General features: G+C 43.3%; 1 protein-coding gene across 1 annotated transcript in view; it reads left to right on the forward strand.

Annotated features, from left to right (window-relative positions):
* The window catches only part of TGFBR2 (transforming growth factor beta receptor 2), a 248,507-nt gene that overhangs the window by 118,084 nt on the left and 108,376 nt on the right, over positions 1-22,047 (forward strand). The window contains exon 2 of the mRNA XM_069648799.1: positions 15,700-15,877. Within this exon, the coding sequence (XP_069504900.1) occupies positions 15,700-15,877 (178 nt within the window). The remainder of the gene's footprint in view (positions 1-15,699; positions 15,878-22,047) is intronic.

A 22,047-nucleotide genomic window follows, 5' to 3' on the forward strand; every position in this document is an offset into this window, starting at 1 on the left:
TTCCACTTTCAATAGATAAAAATCAATCAATGGTTGCAATGAAAATTCACAGATTGTTCTCAGCATGACCTTCATCATCGACACAAGTGGACGAACCTTCATTTTTAGGTATTTCTGCCAAAATGTGAGAGAGTACTGGACATTTAGGGGATACCCCAGATAACGAATCGAGTTTTCGCATTCGATAACAATGCCATTAAGTTGCCACTTGTACAATTTAATTTTCCTGAAATTCCGGAAAATCACAATTTGTGACTTTGAAGAATTGGGAGATAGATTGTGAGAGGCTGCATATTTAGCAAAACTATTCAATTTTAACTGTAGACCACTAGGAGTGCGATCAAATAGTAAGATATTGTCTGCAAAACATAACCATGAAATTTTCAAATCCCCTAGTTTCACAGGAAACATACCAGCTTCATTCCACAACATATCCATATCACAAAGGTATAAATTGAACAAGGTGGCAGCCATATTGCAGCCTTGTTTGACACCTGTCATAGTCATAATAGGAGCAGTTAAGGCGCCATCTCTGGTTACCCTAATTTGATACGTCGTGTGGTTGTGTAGCATTGCAATCAGTTGAATCAATCTTTTTGGAAAACCAAGTTTTAAGAGTTTTGACCATAAAACCTCTCTTATGACTGAGTCAAAAGCACTGCTCATATCAAGTGCAGCCATATAGACTGTGCCAGAATCTGATATTTTGGTTTGAGCAAATATGTGGGAAATAATTAGAGCGTTTAACGAAGTCCCCATGTACTTACGAAACCCTGTTTGAAACTTTGAGAATATATTCTTATTCCTAATAAAACTTTGGAGCCGTTGGAGTAGAATTATAGAAAAAACCTTTTCAGAGGCATCCATTAATGCAATTGGTCTGAAATTCGAGGGTAAATTTGGATTCCCTTTCTTGTATAGAGGAATTATGATGGCATTAAGCCAAGATTTTGGGATAAGGTTGGTAGATAGAATATATACAAATTTAGTATAGAGAATCGCACCCCAAAAATATGGGTCATCTTTTAGAATACAGGCAGGTAGACCATCAGGCCCGGCAGCTTTGGAATAATTGAGCAGATTGATGGCCTCAACAATTTCATTCATAGAGAATAAAAAAAGATCCTTACAATGTTGCTCAAGTATACCAGAGTTATGTATCTTAAATTGGACAGGCAAACTATATTTGCATTTGAAATAGTCGATCCATGTACTTGCAGCAATTGGGGAGGCAAAGTCATGCAACAACGCCCCCTTTTTATTGTTAAGTATTGCCCATATGTTCCTGGTATCATGAGTGATAAGATACTTCATCATTTGCTGATTGGCCGATAGTTTTGCATTAAACTTTATAGATGCAATGTTATGCCTATATTCGTTTAAGATACTCATCTTTGTGGAGTGAAACAAATAGGATTGTAGATTTTTTTTCTTTAAAGCGCGAATAGATCGATTTTTTTCCCTCTTGATTGCTGCTATTTCCAAATTGTAACCGCTCTCACAAGATGGGTTACGCGATTGGACTTTTTTGACTAGATAGTCAATATGTTTTTTAATTATGAAGGAGTTCCAATCCTCTCTTCTACATGCATCAAAAAACAATACAGCCCCGTTATAAACCCGAATCACATCTCTGTGAACCAAAAAGGAAAGCTCTCTACACATTTTGGGAGACCAGCCAACAGAATTCTGTGGTCGATGGAGAGACACCAATCCCAACGCTGCTTCTTTATTTAAAGATGCCAGGTCACATCTGATACTTGTGCTTATTGGATAATGGTCACTCATAGTTTGGTTGTGAATTAAAACATTGTTTACCAAAGGCATGCATACGGATGAGACAAAAAAATAGTCTATGTAAGTGGAGTGGATCCCCCTCTTCCATGTACCTTTGTGGTCGCCAGTAAGAAATTCCAGCAATTGGATATTCCAATCTTTAAAATATGAGACCCAACGCTTCCCCATAGATGCCGAAACTCTCGAGGAAGACTTGCACCTATGAAGTAACTTAGATGACGTTGATAGACAGAATGCATTAAAGTCGCCCCCAATTACAATCGTGTATTTTGGGTTTCTAACCATGGCTTCCTCAAGTAGCTCATCCATGTTATCCAATGCAGCCTCAAACGCTACATTGGCTGGGTTGTGGTACACACATACAAATAACATAATATTTGACATTGCGCCTGTAAGGATAGACTCAACTGCCAACACTCCGTGTTTTGCATACATAACCTTTGACATGTGATTTATGTTGTTGTTAATGAGGATACCAATACCTCCAAGCGGTCGACCAATTACACCTCTCACAGCAGGTACACAGAAGTTGGAATAACCCTCAATATTCAATTTGTCGACACACATAGTTTCTTGTAAGAATATAATAGAGTGCGGACCCATTGAAGCAAAATGGGGTGACCATTTCTCTAGGTTACTTTTCCCACAACAATTCCAAGATATTATTTTGAGATTCTGAACCTTCTGAGCTATGACATTATTTGTCTATTGTTTATTTTGTTTGTTAGAAAAATCAAGAATGGAGGACATAAGGGGAGCTAGCCAAGAAATATTCGAAGTGGTTGCCATCAGCTCAGAAATTTTTGTAATTAATTCAACAGTTTGTTCGGAACCAGCTGATGCGTTTGCTCGATTGGTACCACTCACAACCTCAGGTTCTAACATTTCATTCAGAAATATCTCAGCTTCTTCAATCGTTCTAAATAAATATAGGGTTAGCCCGCTGGATTTGAAGTCTTCTCTATGGTCCAACAATAACCGGAGTATCATCGCCGAATGTGGGGCACAAATCATTCTGAGATTATTATGGTTTGCTAGCCTTAGCCACTCAATATCATCCATGCGGAGGGTTCTTAAATTGGGACACTCTCTAAAGATGTTAAACAAGAACGATCTGTTCAACCTTTGCTTTCCATTAATTGCCTGATCACTAGACCAACCTAGAAAGTATCTAACATTTCTTTCAAATACATAATTATTTTCTTCTTTATCATTACTGCCTGGCGGCAGAGGCTTATTCTCAACTGAATCTCTGGTATCAGTAACATCCATTACTGCATTTATAAATGCCCCCTCAACATCATTTGAGTTGATTTGGCTTTCTGGACAGTTGTCGTTATTTACAGATTCCTCGTCAGATCGGGGATTATCTGTGTTCCTTGCCGAGCTTTTTTCCGTCAACATAGCGCAAGCCTTTTTTTGTTTAGTGACTGCCCCGGTAAGCTTATCTGGGGCAAAATCCTTCATTTGACCCTTAACCGTGGTTTTTTTTTCAATTATAGGATAAAAGGTCGAAAGCCTGCCTTGTGCCATCTGTCCTGAATTAGCCAATCCCATCTCTACCACAGATGTCTTTACAGAGGTTCTCGTTTTTTTTACATTAGAATGGGAGGCAGTTGCAGGAGCCACATTTAGGACTAACTTTGATTCATCGTTCAGTTGAGTCAAGTCAATCTTCGAGACATTTGTTGAGCCTTCGATTGAGTTTGAGGACTGCAACTCATCCAAGTCAGCGGTGATAACCTCTCTCTTTTTGTTTTTTTTATTTTTTTTTTTTTTTTGCTATCAACCTGGCTCGTTTTTTTTACATCCAGTGTTGATAGCTTTTTTTTCAGTTTATTTTCTCTTTTGATTGCCCTAATATGTGCTCGCTTCATTTTGCGTGACATAAAAGGTATCTGTGACCCTTCAGGGTCAAAGTCTTCACACTCAGTACTCACTGTAACTCCCTTCTCACTAAATTTCACCAAATTTTCGGCGAGAATAGTTTCGTTTCTTCGTTGTTCTTCTTCGGCTTCAATTATGACATTTACCAGGGGAGAGGGACTATTAGGTGTGTTCTCTTTTGTAATTGACACGGAACCAGTAGCAACAGCATGCTCATCAAGACGTCCCCCACCAAATTTTAAGTCTAAATTTTGCATTGTTAATAAACGAACTAACTCATCTAATATCCGAGAGTTCTGTTTCACTTCATCCACTAAGTCAGTAGAGCCAGCATAAGTCACAGAGGAGCATACCTCCTTTGGCCCTTCCACTACAGCACTTGCATACGTGCGTGGCTCAAATACCACAGTTACAGAAGAATCATCAGTTTGTGTAAATTGATTCACGCGCGTTAGGTTGTTGATTGACAAAGCTTTCAGTAGGCATGCATCAATAAGTGCCTGTTTCTCTGATTGAACAGCAGATTGCGAAATCATCATGCCCTCAATTTTTGAAACCTTATTAGTGAGAGTTAACACTATTTCTTTTAGGGAGTTTATTTGCATGTGAGTTAAGTCATGACCCTTATCCAAAAGATTTAAGAGAGAAGAAATCACCGGAAAATTGCTTAGATCTTCATCTTTAATTAGATCCTTGGGATTAGATTGTTGAGGTTTGACTGGTGATGCTCGTGCCCCTATCTCGTAGCACAAATCTTCATCAAAGGACTCATTCACCATTTGTTTAGGGGCTGAAGTGGGACCTGGATCAGTATAAGTTTTACAAAATATAGGCGAGCTGCAGGAGGGTCGCTTTACATGATCATGATGGTAAGGAACAATACACGCAGATGAATTGATAGAGGGCCCATCATGAATATTATGCAAACAAATGCGTTCAACCTCCGAAGGCAAAAATACAACAGGTGAATTCGGTGTCATTGCAATCCGGCAGCGTTTCTCCCATTCGCCAATCAATGCGGGACCCAGATAAGAAACATCCGAAATAATATTAGATGCCGCATAAGTTTTGACAACTTTCTTAGTAGCTGCCAAATTCCCTACTGGCTCCTCTGAATTCGCTATATCATCAGTATTGCTAATGGAGGGTTTTTTAAATGATTCACCATCTGCAAAAGGAGCAATAGATATACAAGATTGTAATTGATTGCATTCATCATCATTAGGTTCGACTGCTAATGGTTGCAGACTATACGGGATGTTATTTATATCATTTAACCCATCTTCACCAATCACAGCAAGTGGATTTAAATCCATATCGGAGTCATGTAATAGCACTGGATTAGAGACATGCATCCCTGCGTGAGAATTACCTTCAGCGAGGCTCTTACTGCTACGCAGACTAACCACCATTATAAAGCCTACACCACACAGTAGCGAATTCACCTTTGTCAACAAGGAAACCAGAATCAAGAGGCCCCGCGCCACGCACCGCGAACAGCAAACAGTACTTGTCCTGTACTTGGTGCGCGGCGCAGGTGCGCGAGGCAACTGGTACTTGAGGACGCAGGTTGCAGGGCGTGACACGATATGGGGGGCGTGGCCTCCACAACAGGAAAGACCTTTGCAGAAGAAAGCAGAAAAAGCGATTTTTAGTAAAGGAGCACGAAGGAAAAAGCAACACTGCTTATGACACACAATTTAAAAGGGGCACAGTTGTGAAAGGCACAGTTGTGCAATGCTCGAGTTGTCAAGTACACAGAGAGCCCTCTGTGTGTAGCATTAATTGGTTAAACAGTCACCTTTAGGCCAGGCACGTTAGTGCACCCTTGAAAGACGTCCTCCAGGCCGTGACAGAGATGTTGGGCAATTCCGTCGTGCACAATCCAAAAAGGTCCAAGATGAAAAAAGTCACGAATAGAGAGACGAGGCAGCAACAGCAAACAGTACTAATAAAGGGTATTAAGCACGTTATAAATAACTCATCATATCATATCACTCGCTGGTATTAAGTGTGTTATAAATTAACAATAAAATAAATAAGTAAATAAGGGCAGGAAACCAGGTATTTTTAGGAGAGGATGGTCTGGACGCCAGGTGGGATTTGGAGTGTTAGGGCAGGAACTGTGTATATTTTGGAGGGGATGAGATGGACACACGGTGTGATTTGGATTGTAAGGGTAGGGCAATGTATATGTATTGAAGGGGGATGGGTTGGACACTAGGTATACCTTGGAGTGTTCCATCAGGGCGCTGTGTATATTCTGGAGTGGATGGGATGGACACGAGGTATGATCTGGATTATTAGGGCAGCAGACTGTATTTGTTTTGGAGGGGATGGGTTGGACACCAGGTACCATTTGGAGGGTTCTAGCAGGGGCCTGTGTATATTCTGAAGTTAAAGGACAGGCCACTGGGTGTAATATGAAGGGGGTGGGAAAGATAGCAGGTATTCTTTGGAATGGGTGGGCAGTAGATGTTTATAATTTGGAGTAGAAAAACCAAAACAATGGGTATAATTTCCGGGGGGAAGAGCAGAACACCGAGTATTTTTTTGGAGAGCAAGGTCAGGACACCAGGCATATTTCAGAGTAGGTGAGTACAGCAGCAGGCATAGGCGTTCCTCATTCCTGCATACAATGTGGACCTGACAGATGAAATGCAGCACTTTCCTGCAATGCTAAGTTTTCACTGGTTTGGTTTTACCATAGCCAGTACTAGGTTGTGCATACCACCGGGAATGATAGGCATTCTTAGCCACAAGAGGGGAAAGGCACTTTGACGTACACCTGTAGCACTTTACAAAGCACCCAAGTAAACCCCCGGAGGTGAATGGAATCAGGCTCATATGAGTCAAGTTCGCAGGGCGGGCCTTAGCTTTGGCAGCGCCCGGGCCGAGTCAGCAAAATGTAGCACCACACCCCCTCCACCAGCACCCTCCACTCAGGGGAGTTGAATCATTGGGGCGCTGCCAAAGCTTAATAGCGTGCTGCCTCAAAACTATTGCTCTTTTTTATTAAGTACTTAACTGGGAGCGGGGAGTTAATCACTTCAATAAAGTGCGGCTGTCAAACCAGCATGGGGCTACCTTTCAACATCCGTGCTGTATTTTAATAAAAAGCACCCCGCTCTCCTGCTGGAGCGCCCAGCCAGTTTGGGGGTTTAGGGGGGCCTTCTAAGACTCCCCCGAGCTAGCGAGGCAGGGGGCTAATAGTGCAGCGCCCCAGTGGTCGCCCTACCATAAAGCCTGCACTGGATGTTCACAATACTTGCATTTCTTTGCAGGAGGAAAGTCGCCTTTTGTCCTCAAATCGATCGTCGTACTACCAGAATTCTTGTTTCGGCGCCGGAAGCTAGTCCCGTGGGTTCGTGAATCAGCGGCGGATGTTTATTGTTACTTTCCCTTGGACTCATGGTGATGCCACTCCCAAGGGAAGGGCTTCCATTTTGACTGATTGCCCAAACAGAGGTTCCAGGGTTTACTCGAACTGGCATTGCCGCAGCGAACCGCTCCCAGAAATGTCGAGCCTTGCGAGTGCATGAACAGGGATCAGAATTACAATGTTCTTTTTCAAGCACAGCCTATAAGGTTAAAGGTCGTGAACATTCCAGTTTGTTCACAGTATTCTTCTAAAACTCAAGTCCTTTGGCACATTAGATAAGAGCTAGTCAGTGGTAGAAGTGAGCCGAAACCGTCGGAAGCGGCGTTCTTCTGCTTTTATTTTTTACTGTAAACAGTTCCGCTAGTTTTTTCACACTTTGAACTCAGTCGCCTGTCAACGAGCATGGCTGCCTGCAACCCTTGAAAAAGGTTTTGCTCCTTGGTCCCTTTCTGCCTACTCTGACCTCTGCCGGGGTCACAGTTCCACTACTTATTTGGTACACTTCTATCACTGGCACGGGTCTACAGGAAGTTGCAATCCCCTGTGACTCCCAACATGGGTGGCGTTTAGGATTTGCCCCGGGTCATGGTTTTGACCCCATGTGATCTGGCTACCAACTTCATTTCACCCGAGACACTGGGCTTTGAAATGTGCCACCTCCCAGGAGGGAGGAGCAGAGCCACATCTGTGCACACTCCTGGTAATGCAGGAAGCAGCTAGGATGGGCAGGCTCCCTGTGGGTCAGGGACTGCTAGGAAATCCCCCATAAAAAGAACAACAAAACAAGGCCCAACGTTTTTTGGATCCCATTTTTCGGTGTGTTTTGCACTTTTTATAGCAAAAAATAGACGGGGTGGGGTATGGGATTACATAAGGAAGGGGGAATACGGGGGAGGCTGCACTGGTCTTTTTTTTTTTTAAAGTGCAAAAAAAGAAAAGGCATTTTCTAATTTCGACCCAAAAAAACTTGGCCTTTTCAGCCTCGTTATTTCAAATTCGGTATTTGAACGTAGAACTGACTGCTACAGTGAGCAGGTTGTGGGTTCTGTGAACCCTAGACTCCCCTTATGTCTCATTTGCTTGCTTTTGATCTACCTTTGCAAGGTTGTGAAGATATTTATGAATTTTTCCAGGCCTCGAAATGTGCACTTGCCGCTGGCTAGTGATAATTGACTGTCGGTGAGTAAGAACTGTTGTGCTGTGTGCATGTGAGGAGCTGAGGCCAGCAGCCCATAAGTCCACATGTTTACCCTTGGTTTTGCGCTTGATGGATACTCTTGTCCACTTCCTGTCTTTCAACAGGGTCAGCGGCAGTGTGATGTCACTTTTATATAATCTTATCAGCATCAACTACCATGTGATGGTACTCTTTAGGGAGTCACTAACTGTAAAGGCATCAAGTGCTGGAAGACCGTGTGCTCTCAGTTACCCGGTGGGCACCCTGAGGAAACCACTTCCGCTTGTGCACACCTGCTACAGATGTTGCAGCCGCCGACTCGTCTGACTGAGTACTTTGCCTCCCTCTCCCTTCCCATTCGCTTTCCTGAGTGCACACTCAAGTAATGTTACACTCATCAAATTACACCCTGCGTTTCCTAGTGTACATCGACTTCCTGTCAAGAGCATAGACACTGATCCATGACAACGAAAGTATATCCACTAACCCGAAGCCCTCCCTATATTTGATGCTTGCCAGGATTTTCAGCACAACACTATTCGGTCTGCAACAGAACGGTGTACAATAGACCTGGGCAGGATGTAATAACCTTTAGGGTTAGGGTCGGTGTTCGGTGCCATGTGCTCAGGGGCATTACATAGCTGTGTACATAGCTCTGCTATTCCTTTCCACTAGTATTGCTTGTTCTCCATCTTTCTGATGAGCAATGTAACAGTGTATGGTACATCCAGTGACGAAAGAATAGCCTTCAGGGCTGGGCTCTTTGGGTCGCAGGTTCTCGAGGGCGTTACATGGCCTGTGCAGGTCTCTTCCACTACCATTGAATGGTCTCCATCTTCCAGATGAGCAATGCAGTGGTGTAAAGTAGACCTGCACAGGATACAAAAACCTTCAGGGCTGGGCTTTTTGTTGGGTGACAGGCACTCGAGGTCATTGCTTGACCTGTGCTATTCTCTTCCACTATCATTGAATGGTTTCCATCTTCCCGATGAGCAATGCAATGGTGTAAAGTAGACCTGGCAGGATACAATAGCCTTCTGGGCTGGGCTCTTTGTTGAGTTCTAGATTCTCAAGAGCATTACATGACCTGTGCTGGTCTCTTCCACTATCATTGAATGGTCTTCAGCTTCCTGATGAGCGTAGTGGTGTAAAGTAGACCTGGGCAGGATACAGTAGCCTTCAGGTTTGGGCTCTATGTTGGGTTCCAGGTTCTTAAGGGCATTGCATGACCTGGGCTGGGTTCTTCCATTGAATGTTCTCCATATTTCTGATCTTTGTTGATTCCCTAGTGCCTCCTCTTGTGGTGCCCATACACCTTCAATGCACACCATCATGGAGGCCCTGTGCTCTCTAGTAAGCGCAGACTTACTTGCTTGACTGCAGTCTAATCCTTGAAGCTGTTTATTGTGCCTGTCAGGTTCTTGTATCTCCCCACCTTTGTGTGTCTGGCCACAACGCAACACCTTAAAGCTGCCCACAGATTGTCTCTGCGCCATGTCTGTGCAATGGCAATTATGTTGGGGTGAATGTGCTGCCCCTCAAAATTCGTTTTAGGTCATCTTATTCTGCCGTGCAGTGTCCCACATTCTTTCTTCACTGGGTCCTGTGGGACATTTTTTTTAATTAATGCATAGATGTATTTCCCATTGTTGGTACGTGCTGAGCGGGAGACTGGTTTAGGCAGGCAGGGTGATCCACTCCACTATACCTATTGGGAAGGTAGGTAGATAGGTAAGTCGGGCAGCAGGAAAATCAGGCATCTAGGAAAGGGCCCCAATCCCCTGAAAACTAAATAAAGGAACACATTATATGAACACACGAACACAGCATTATGCTACTTAGTAAATGAGACAACGACTCACTCATTGACTACGTTGTCACTCGTATACTGTTTCTTGTTGTGTTTCTCCTCCTCTTACACAATCTTGCTTTGCCCTGGATGGAAGGGGGCAAAGCCGCAGCAGTCCACCAGCGTTTTTCAGGGTTTTTTCAAATAAAAATTCTGAACACACACAAATATCTTAAAACCCTAACTATTTCTACATATAAAAAACGACTCCTAACTAAGAAGCTGTATAACACACACAAGAAATCTTTAAAATCTAAAAGTCCAGTCCATCCAAGGGAGCACCGGAGGAATGTGGAAGAGCCTGAGTCCATGGCGGTGATGGGGGCGCAGCGCCCTCCTGGTTCGCGGGTGGTGCAGGGAACAGTACACAGTGTCCGGGTGCCAGTGGGCATTGCAGCAGCCCTCCTGGTTATGTGGTGTTGTATTATTGCAAGCCAACAGGAGCAACCAGGTATTTGAGGTTGGCATAAAAAATGGTGATTACCTGATGTGAAGCTTTACTAGGCTATCCATGCCCTTTCATGTTTGTCCAATTGGGTCCATGTCTTTGCGCCCCGAAGCTTGCGATATACCGGCGCAATACAAATGAACAAATAAAATAAGTAAAATAAAATAAGGTCTGAAGCTAATTAAGGTTGTCCTAAAATGAGACTTGTACAAGTGACTTTTAATTGAAAGAAAATTCTAAATATTTGATGAAGGTTCGATATCGCTAGGAGCTATTCAGCTCTTGCCGGTACTCTAGGAGAGCCTGGTTAGTAAGTGTGTTTAAAGATTAATGAAGGACACATTTACGAGACATTCAAAGCATAATGGGCCATATATAATGGACAGAAAAGTAAGCACCTTCTGTGGAAGGAAGGTATGCATCCCTCTATATACTAGCTCCTGGTTCCCCAAGCTACTTTGGTCACAGGTTGTCTTGCCAAAAATGAAGCGATTGACTCTCTGGGAAGATACAGCCAATATAAATATTTGTCTGCCTTTTAGGGCAACATAATGAATCACAGAGTTGGGCCAAGAAACCCAGTAATATTGCTGCTTTACGGCTGATGCAGGAGCAGCAGGTTTTTTTAGAAGAATGTCCTATGGTCAGATGAAATGTCTGGAAGTTTCTGGAGTGGTCAGGATCTTGGCTGAGTGTGAGCCTGTACTTATATGTTCTCTGGGAAGGAGTTCAGCCTTGATTTCCTGTAAAGGATCAGAGCTGCCCGCCAGACCGCTTCACAGCTGCTCCAAGCCGGGATAACATTCATTCTTTCTGGGGCAGGTTGACTGTTTATAGCTGAGACAAGTTGATATCCCAGAGCACTAAGAGTTTGTGAGTATGCTGACCCAGGGAAGTTTTAAGGGTTCATTCTGTACTAAGGCTGGACGAATTAGTTTACTAACATAGAAACACAACAGTAACTGGCAGCCATCTTTTACAGAATGGAAGCCACAACATGCTTCAAAGTAAAAGAAAGGCCTTAAGGCTGCATGAGAACTAAACATGCAGAAATAACACAATACAGATCTGTGTGGAACTCACACAGAAGCTGACAACCACAGCTAAGGTTACTGCAAATTAAGGGGGGGTCAGAACTTTGCAGTGAAAGCCTGAGGTAGCAATTCCCAGGACGCAAGAAGGATACTTCCAAATGAATGAAAGTTTTAGAGAACAACCAGCCAGGTGCAGGACAATTCTAAGTTCAAAGACTCCATGAGTAATAGCTCAAGAGTGTCCCCAGTGGTAAAAGAAACCATAACACTTGAACCAATATCAGCTAAAATCCTAATAAGTGCAGGGTGAAATCATTCCAAACATGGTTCCATTGGACGTGACACATAATTGAAGAACACTGCCTATTAATTAGCAACAAATACAGATAAAGCACCTGCCTTACATCTTACTCATATCCACAGACACGAGACAGCACACAAGTCCAAATACAAAGGGATCTACCTGGCCCATGGCCTAGAAATGAGGAATGGTATCGTCTTTAATTGAAAGGAAAGCAGTCTGTGGACCTCTCTACCCCTACTCCTGTCTAGCTCATGTCTTGATGACCTGCCAGTTGTCCAAGGTTGGGTAGTACGAAGTCAACCAATGAAAACTCCTAATGTTATGCTGCCCGTTATGTATTATGCCTGTTGTTTAGTGTAGATATGATGTCGTTTTACTTTTATCATTTTAGAGGTCGTCTCAGGAGGAGCCATCAGACAAGTGTTACCCGATTAGAAGTTTAACCCTTTTAGATTAGATTACTATAATGAACAAATGCTTGTCACCAATAGTCCTGATTGAAAAAGGCACAGTATGTGCCGAAACACGTGTCTCGATTAAAGAGCCTTTATGATTTACTAAACCAGATGCTGAGAGTCTTTTTGCGTGAGTGGCGCAGCCGATTTGTGAGATTTTTTCATAGATATTTTTGTACAGGGGCACTTCTCCGCACTCATGGTTAAGCAACACATGCTTTAGTCGGGCGCAGAGTATTTATAAGTTGATATTCCATCACCACACTGTACAAGATTTTATATGTAGTCACCATTATTAGCCAATCCCCTTTCCCCATAGGTATGTTAATGATGTGTTATTTATATAGCGCCTTAATCCAAAGCGCTTTACAGAGCACATACTTACATACAATATCAACCAGCCGAAATTGGTATTCATTTATTGACCTCGGAAGGATGAAAGACTGAGTTGGCTTTGCCGGGATTCTAACCTGCGACCTGCAGGTCACACGCAGATCGCAGCAGCGAGCGCTCAATCCGCGGAGCTATTTTACCATCTAACTTAAATTATAGTATGATGTTAGTTATGATTAATGTTGAATATAGAACCTGTTCTTTTTGTTAAACACGCTGAGATGTGACAAGGGTTTTTTTATGTATTAAGCAAGGATCGCATATTGGAAGCAGGAAGTGATGTGAAAAAGGTCGCTGCTGGATACTAATTCTGCTATCAGGAAATGTGCGTCACATTTCCCTGCTAGCAAAGGTGGGCCCCAGAAGTGTGCTTGTTGTTTCCTTTGTACTGACCACCATTTGACATCGCCCAACAGGGGGGCGACGTGGAGGAAACCGATATTTCTGCAACCTTCCATTGAGACTACAGGAACAGAACAGCCACCCGGGAGGAAGTGGAGTAATGAAAACACACTTAGTAATTTTTTTTTTTTTAAAAGAGGAAGCTTTACGCAGAATCAGGCTAGATGACAAATCCGAAGTGGAAATGTAAGCATAGCCAGTCTGTTTGTTTCTTACCACTCTACAATTCGGCAGTTGTCAGACATTTTGCCACCCCACTCTCTCTCTGAACCTGATAAAATGTCAGGTGCTAGATATAGATGCATGTTCTACTGCACGCGTATTGACCGGCCGGTGAGTGTGTGTCTCATTGGATTCCCTCCATTGGGCAGTATATTTTTATTTATTTGTATTTGTATTTGTATTTTATTTATAATGCGCACCTAACCCGGGGGTAGCCAGGCGCAGAGGCAGCAAGAGGGTTGCAAAACTTAGTTACATACATACAGTAGGGTGAGGTCCAGCTGTGGTTACAGTGCCGGACGTATCACGCAGAGTAGGAAGGGTAGACCATATACACTATAGGCAATGCTATATACATATTTACATGCAATGAGGTAAGGAGCCATGTGACGCATTTGGGCATTAGAAAGGTCGTTATGAGTCAAGAGTTTTAAGCCAGTGGGTAGTCCTTGCTCTGAAATGGTGGTAGGGTAGGTCCTCCCTGCAGGTAGGAGGAAGGGAGTTCCAGAATTGCGCTGCTTTTACTGGAAAGCTGTTGCCTCCTGACATTGTATGTTTGAACCTGGGCACAAGAAGAAGGTTGGAGTTGGCCGTTCTCGAGGGGCGAGAGAGGGTGGGTCTAGTGAATCTGGAGATGAGGTATTGAGGGGCTGCTTGGTGGACGCATTTATGAATCAGAGACACCGATTTGAGGAATATCTTGTCCTTGGTGGATAGCCAATTGACCGATCTTCTGGAATGAGAGATATGGGCTTTCTTCGGGATACTAAGGGCCGCTCTGCGGGCATTATTTTGGAGGATTTGGATTTTTTTGAGATATATTTATTAAAGCCTATATTTAGAGCGTTGCAATAGTCCAACTTGGACAGGATCAGCGCCCTGGCCAAGGTGGTACAGTTGGTGGGGGAAAGAAAGGGTTTGGCTGCCCTAATGAGTTTGCAAGTGTAAGAGGTGGCAGAGGCCATTGCATTCACTTGTTTGTTGAAGGTAAGGGTGGAATCTAGATAAAGGCCGAGGGGTTTAACCTCCTTAGCTACCTTGATCTTGTTATCGTCAGTTAGGAACGCTGAATATTTGTGGTCCAGCTTGTTGAGGTAGTGTGTAGATCCTAGAATAAGGAATATGTGACTCAAGTGTCAATGGCTTGCCCATGGAACTTGGCTTGCTTATGTGTTTCTTGTAACCATTTGCTACCCAGTTGCCCTTGGTGCCAAGCTAGGAAATGTGGAAAATCCTGGCTCAGGATGGGTAGGATAGGTCGGGGATGGCTTGGGTCTAAATAAAAGAAATCCTGCTAGGTCAGAAACATTAAGGATAGCTGAGAGGAAAGAGGATTTAGGCTGTGATCATGAAGAGAGATGAATCGTCCGCATTGGTAGTAGGATCATTTGCTCTGTGAGAGCGGGGTGTTTTAATAGCACTTCTGTACTGGGTTGCTTCTTAAGGTTCTGTTAAAGAGCGTAAGAAGATTGAACCACGGGTATGGTCTTGTAGGTTTGCACATGCACAAGTCCACGTAATGCTGCCCTCTTACTGAGGGCATTGCCCGCTGATCATCACTTTAAGTTTATTCCTCAGGAAAGGGTTTCCATAAAATGTGCATACACAGCCCACTTTTCAATGGGTGTATGCAGTGCTTGAATATATGTGAATGGCTGGGCTGTGGAGATGGGCAGAGCCTCTATGCTGGCTGGCCCACAGAGATCTGTATCCAGATAAAGTACCAATTCTGCCCTAGGTTTCTGTATCTATGTATGAGTTTGGCGTTGAACAACTGTTGTTATTCCATAAAATGGTCAATGAAGTAAGCAGTCACCATTTCATTCAAGAATAAACCACTACATATGAATACAATCAAATACAAAATGTGAAAGATGAGATGAGAATACCTATTAAATATGTTCAATTTGTGAACCACACAATTATCCCATCAGGACCCTCATTTTGAAACTGCATGAAGTTGAAAAATCAACGAATTAACAAAACCTAGGGGAGGTAGACACATACAATATTAGCGGAAGACACTAAAATATTGACCCACAGGAGCAAACAGGTCATTTAATTGAAAGGGAAATGCTAAAAAAGTAAAACTAGATCTATATTTTTTTTTATTATGATGCTGTTTCAATGCATATTCAAAATCTCCCAGCTTGACCTATTCTAAAAATAGAATGATACAATACTACCTTAAAACGTTGTTTACCTTGCAAGACTGGTTTGCATGTTGGTGCACCTTGCCCCATGGCAAATATTTGCATCCAGCTAATTTCATCTGTTTGGCCTGCTGGCAAGAATCATCTAGAATAATCCGGCTTGTTGAATTGATCCGTTTTTCTTCTCCCAACCCAGGTGAAAGTATAATGGATTTCCACATAATGCAACAATTCAAAGATGCGCCCGAACCCCTGGAGCCGTGCAAGTGGTGTGGTGATCTGTCGACAAGGTGCAACCTCCGGGACGCCTGCTACAGCAACTGCAGTACCATCGCCAACTGTAAGAAACGGGAAGAAACCTGCACTGCACTGCGGTAAGACCCTAGTCCTTCTATTGAACCAAAGAACTGTTGATGAGCCCATAGCCAGTAGTGGAACTGTTGGCATTCTGGAGGAGAAGGGGCGGGGACAAAGTAGGTGTTGGTGTTGGAAGCCATCTTGGAAACTCTCCTCAAGAATCATTGTTTTGTGTTGGTTTGCTTCATTTTCTTTCTACATAGCCGTTCTTGCACGTGTATGTACTTTACGTGGCTTATATAGGACCTCCAAATTAACAATGGGAATCCTGTGAGTGTCTCTGCCAGACATTAGTCCTGGTTACAAGAGACTTACCCAGAGTCTTTAGCTCACTATCTTTCACAGAGAAGAAATATCCCAAACATATCAGTCTTTGTCCTGCCCTCGGGCAGTCCAGCACCGAAATGATAAGCAATTCTTCTCTGAACAAGAGTACCAACAGCAACCCCAGACACGTGTTTCGGTCTGCTTGGACTTCATCAGTAGAGTGGAGCTGTGCCTCTCTAAGAATAGTGAGCAAGGGGTCCACGTTTGGATTCCCCTAGTAATTTAGGGTGAGAACCGAAGTAACTTAAATATGCAAATTAACAAGGGGGGTCCTGGGAGTATATTGGATTGCATCATAAGTTTGGCAGTAATTCTGCTGGAATGATCACCAAATGCATTTACTGTTACAGCCACTTAGTCCTGTTAATTTACTCGTGGGGGGGTGTTACGAGCGGCAGTAAAACGGTGTTAATGCCCTAGGACGCCCTGGGGATTTCATTTGATTTACTGTGAGTGGTAATTCTGATACAATAAATGCAATGATTTTTTAAGGTAAAGTGGAAGATTTACCTATAGCCACAAGCTGATGGTCAATCCTCCATGTCAACGCCAAACTCGCAATTCTGCGGCGCGGTAAAATTGGTGGTAACTAAAAATGTAGGCTCACTAAAACTTGTAATGAGTCCCAACCCAAAGCCATTGTTTTTCAAAGTGCCTAGATGCTGTTTCAAACTGCTATAGTGGCAGAATGCATGGGGTGTGTGCGAAATGACTTAAAGAAGTAAAGAGGGGCCCTTCAGCTAAGTGCCATGAGGGCACTTTATTTTCTATTCAATCTATTATAGTGTTTCAGAACCCTGTGTGGAGAGCAAGTTACATGCAAAACAGTTCGCTTCCCTACAGTTTAAAGAACATCTTTTTAGGCCTTTTTATGAAGAGCTTTAGCTCTCTGCCAGAGCTCATGAACATTCATATTAGAGGAGGGCCATAGTACCAATCGTTTGCTCCATGCTGCAGTAGAAGTGCATTCTGGCGAAAGCTCCGCTATAGCTCCAGACATTTTGTAGGAGGGAGTCCAGCTGTCCTAAAATGGGGAGAGGTTCGAGAATGACGTTTTGAAGAGCATGTTCTGTTCCCACCTGCTTGGCCCATCATGATGTGTTTCTCACGTTTGTACTCCATCATATTATTGATATGTTTGTTGCTTTTCTAAACGCTGCTCGGGACCGCAATTGAAAGCGTCCATTTACGAAGCTTTATCTATTGGCTTTGCCAATGCTTGTTTTAAAATGTTTTGTCTGCTCCTTTGGGACTGCAGGCAGATTTGATGTTTAATATTTATGAATCGCTCCTGTGGATCAACCATTGCATGATTAATATGTCATGTGCTTGGTGTAGGATACCCTGTGATTCACGTCGATACAGTCTCAGATTCATGTGGCGAGGATGACAACGTGCAATTGGGTGATCTCGGTGTTGTCCTGGGAGGGAACCTCTCTTTGCACCAATCTTTGCAAGCTGAGAGAGCCTAGGGATTACATCTGAAAGAGTCCTGAAGTGACGAATTGAATGGAGAGTTGGAAGGGTTCAATGTCCCGACAGGTATTTTTTCGAAGTTATTTTATTTAAAGAAATTACTTTGAAAAAACTCACCTTTTTATTTTTTTTATATATGGGGTGTCCCCCCAAAGCCCATCTTCCCTATATTATTATCCCTACCCCAAAACCCACACCCACCCCTTTTAACTCCTTACTTCCAGCCCCCTATATATTTCAATGAGTATTCTCACAGTCATTTTTTCGATAAAGATTACATTGAAAAAACACCCATCGGCAAAACAATGCGATACTGTCGGAAGATCTAAATTGACACAGTTCAATGGCAGTGGTTTCAATGTTTAGACTTTAACGAGGGGGAGGCGAGCCTTCAGACACAACCTTTAATTCATGTATCATAACAGGAAGTGACATCATGGCAAATGGCGTGACAGGCAGTTCTGGTGGATGACACAGAGGCCAGAGCTCATATATTAATGACATTCTACTTTCCTCCTTCATACATTATATTTCATGTTTTAATTCTTAAGAGGAAATCCAACAAAACAGATGAGTCCATTATATTTTGTAAGATAGCTCAGTTAGTTGAGCCACCTTCTGATGTGGTCACACGAATTCATTCTCACCTTTGCATATCTTTAGGTATACAGCAAAAGATGCGCATGTCAAAAGGTAGGAAAGTGTGGACCTTCTGCAAAGGTCAGCATCCCCATTTTGAAATGATGCAATACCTTACATTTCTACAGTGAACCACTGTCACATTAAAAGACATTTTTAAATACTGATTCCATTCCCTGTCCCATAGAACCCGAGATAAACGAAAACATGATGGAATACACACTTTGGGCTCGATTCATGGAATTTATTGCACGGTTCAAACTGCACAAAATTACACTTTGCACTATTCCATGAATCAGGGTTATTGGGAAAAATTGAACTACAAGTGCCAGTATGCAGTGTGCAACATTGGGACGAACTGAAGGACTCACGCATAACAGGAGGCCACTTGGCAGCTATCAAGTAAACACCTATCTCGGTAGGGTGATCTGCCATGGGTCACACATACTGGCCGTCTTTGAACCTATTTTCAAACCTGTGCATGCTTGTAAACCTTTGTCTTGCACTCTGCTGCTTCATAACTAGTTTGCTTCATAACTAGTTTAGATCTATGTATCCATACATGCATACAGTCATCCATCCATACATGCATCCATTCATGTTTTCCAGTTGCATAGTTTTCAGCCTTTTACACTACAGAATGCACCACCCAGGTGTACAGTTTTGCACCAATGTGTAGTCAAAGCTTTGTCATCCTGCACCTTAATAACTGCATTTTCCATTACCCTGTATTTCGTACAGCCAGTAATTGCCTTTCTTTCATAAAAAAAAGATGCCAGATAACAATATTTGCATGCCAAATAACTGAATGTTGGGATGATAGAGTTCTGGTAAACAGAGCACATCGCCCAAGAACCTTTGTTATCCAGACTTTTTGCTCAGTTAACTGGTTCTGCCACCAGGACTACTGGCATTTTAGACAGCATCAGAGGCATTGCTAGGGGGGGCTGGGGGGCTATACCCCTGGTTCTTTGGGATGTAGCCGCAGATAGAAGCTCAGGTGCTATAACCAAAATGCTAGCTAGACCCGAGTCCGCCAGTCCCAACATTAGCTTAGCCCCTGATCTTTTTCAGACCAAGCAACACCCGTGGACAGCATATTCGCTTGTTGAGCGGGCATGGCCTAACAACCGGCAGGCGACGCCCCAACTTTAGGCCATGCTGCCTTGATGAGCCACAGCTCGTTTTCTCTTGCCGCTTAAGGCACTGTGGCCCACCAAACAGACCCCTAGTAAGAGGGCTCAGTGGATACATTCAACTCTGAAGATATCTGTGTGTTATCTGTACTCTTAAATAAAAAGCAATGTGCCAGGATTCACCTTTGGTCAGAGGTTGAAAAACATGACTGCCATTGAGCAGTAGTGCAGACTGTTCGGGGGGGCACAGGGTTTTTGCCCTACCCCCACAAGAAAGTAGAAGGGGGCAATCACCTCTCACAGCCTCATAGCCTTTATGACAGGGTCTCATACAAGTGGCAGACAGGTGCTGCTTGCATTTTGTTTCACTTAGGCTATGTTTCTCCGGGCCTGTCATCTGTTGAGCCCTGCAGCAGAGACAGCAGAGGCTATGTGTGTTGCACATGTTTTCGCACACAGTTGTTTGCTCAATATCACACCGTTTACAAGTTTATACCAAATCAATTAGTTACTAAATGTTTATCTTTCATGTATGCCACCAGTTAATTTCCATTACCTCAGTTTACTTTCTTGTTGAGGAATTGCAATTTGTGGTCACATCACGCATAATACCACACTACGTGAAACGATGACTAAGAGTAAGTGCCTTTATCACATAGGGAAAAGCCAGAGGTGAGTTTGAAGACATCCTTGATGGTTGAGATCAGGTGTGGTCTCTCAGCTAGTCCTGCTGCTTAGCCTTGACTTTGCATTCTGGTACTGCTAACCCTGCATTTGCAACGGGAAAGGTACAGGACAACTACTGTGCAAGAATGAGCATGACGTGTTGGAGAGTATTTTCTCTGCATATCATTGACTACAATGTGTAAATAGGCGGTTTGATGATTGCTCCCCTATCCTACGACTACCAGCCCACACCCGCACTGGACGGTGGAACACACTGGATATTGGGCAGAAGGAATTCTTTTGTTGTCGAGTCTTAATAAGGGGCGGTTGTGAACGCCAGGCACCAGTGGTGGACTGGCCTACCGGGAAAACTGGCGATTTGCAGGTGGGTCTGTTTTGTTTAGGTACTCTCTCTCAGTCACCCCATCCCATTGTTTCCATCTCTCCTAATCCCACATGTGTTTGATACACATCATTTGCTACAAAGCTTCTATTATGCCCTGCTTACTCTTAACATATGTGTTGTTTCAATGTTTTTGTTTTGTTTACCGACTTTTCAGTTCCTGTATAGATACAAATGTGAAACATAACATTCAATATTTGGACCCCTTTTTCAAAATGTTCTTGGGCAAAGATGGCCCCAAACCCAACACAGTTGGCTTTTCAGGACATATGTGTAGACCTGTGTGTGGTGAATTTCATTGCAGATTTGTTGTATATATGCTGGTCTTTCGGAAATCCTGTCTGCAATTCACTAGGCAATTCACTGCATAGGCAGTGCAGTGCTGTGGAAGCCAGCAAATGTGCACGCGGGGGGAGGGGGGTGTGGTGAAGGGCGCACGCACAGGGTTGCCCTTAGCGAGCTTTATGCATTGGATGAAGTAATGATGCGGAAACCGAGTTTCCTGCGTGACCTTTTCTTGGCACTGAACACAAAAGGAAAATGACCCGATTGCACAAGTTTTTTTTTTTTTTTCTTTCTAGCTTTTGCCCACAAAAATGTGCTCTCGCTCAGAGTTTATGATTCTTTCAAAAGGCAGGAATGTGGCCAGTGCTCACATTTTGGAGTGAAACACGGGCTTGAGTCTGCAAGTGGGCCTGTCAGCCGCCTTCAGGGCGGTCACGATAAAGGCCTTGCTGAGGTGGGGCAATTCAGGTCACAGGAAGTGCTGGCGATCTTACGCACAGCCGTCGATGCCTCCCCTCCCAGAACATCGTGGTACTCATTTTTGATCTTGCCCCGAATTAAACGACGTCATTATCGGACGCCATCACAATGGCCACTCACATTTTTACATTTCCTCATCGTATGTAGTTTGTTTTAGGGAAAACATGAGGGGCATTGTGGTTGACCCTTAATGTTGCATCCACACCCTTTTGATATGCAGTAACTTTAACTCTTCCTGAACAATCTAACAGATTTGTGGATTATATTAAAGGCTTCCAGTTTTATGAATTTATTTTTCTGCCATTTCTATCTGCATTTATCCATATTTATTTGTGGCCTTTTTTCTGTATTTATCCACATTTATTTTTGTCATATAAAAAGATAATTTGCAACCTGTATTTATCTGCATGTATTCTAAGAAAAAGGGTATTTATTAAAGCACCCATGCAGCCATACAGGAAAGATGCTTGCTCAATTTTTTCCATAACAACAAACGGTTGCGCCTGTGACTGCTGCTGCCTTCAGATTTACAGGCCGATTCATGGAATAATTAGCGCGGCGCAAGTGGCCAAAAACGTGCGATTCGCAGTGGAATAGCGAATATCGCAGTGCAAGTGCGAAAATCGCATGAAAAGCAGCGCACATCGATCATGGAAGGCCGTGTGTGAGAAAACCATCGGATGTGCGCTAAAAAAGTGTGCGGCGCACGTTGACGCACAGGCCATCTAACGGCATGCGCCAGGTCACAGCGAAAATCGCACAGGCCACAGCGAAA

This window comes from Ambystoma mexicanum, chromosome 2q, assembly GCF_040938575.1.
Source record: "Ambystoma mexicanum isolate Mex_15411 chromosome 2q, UKY_AmexF1_1, whole genome shotgun sequence".
In the NCBI taxonomy this organism is placed as follows: domain Eukaryota; kingdom Metazoa; phylum Chordata; class Amphibia; order Caudata; family Ambystomatidae; genus Ambystoma; species Ambystoma mexicanum.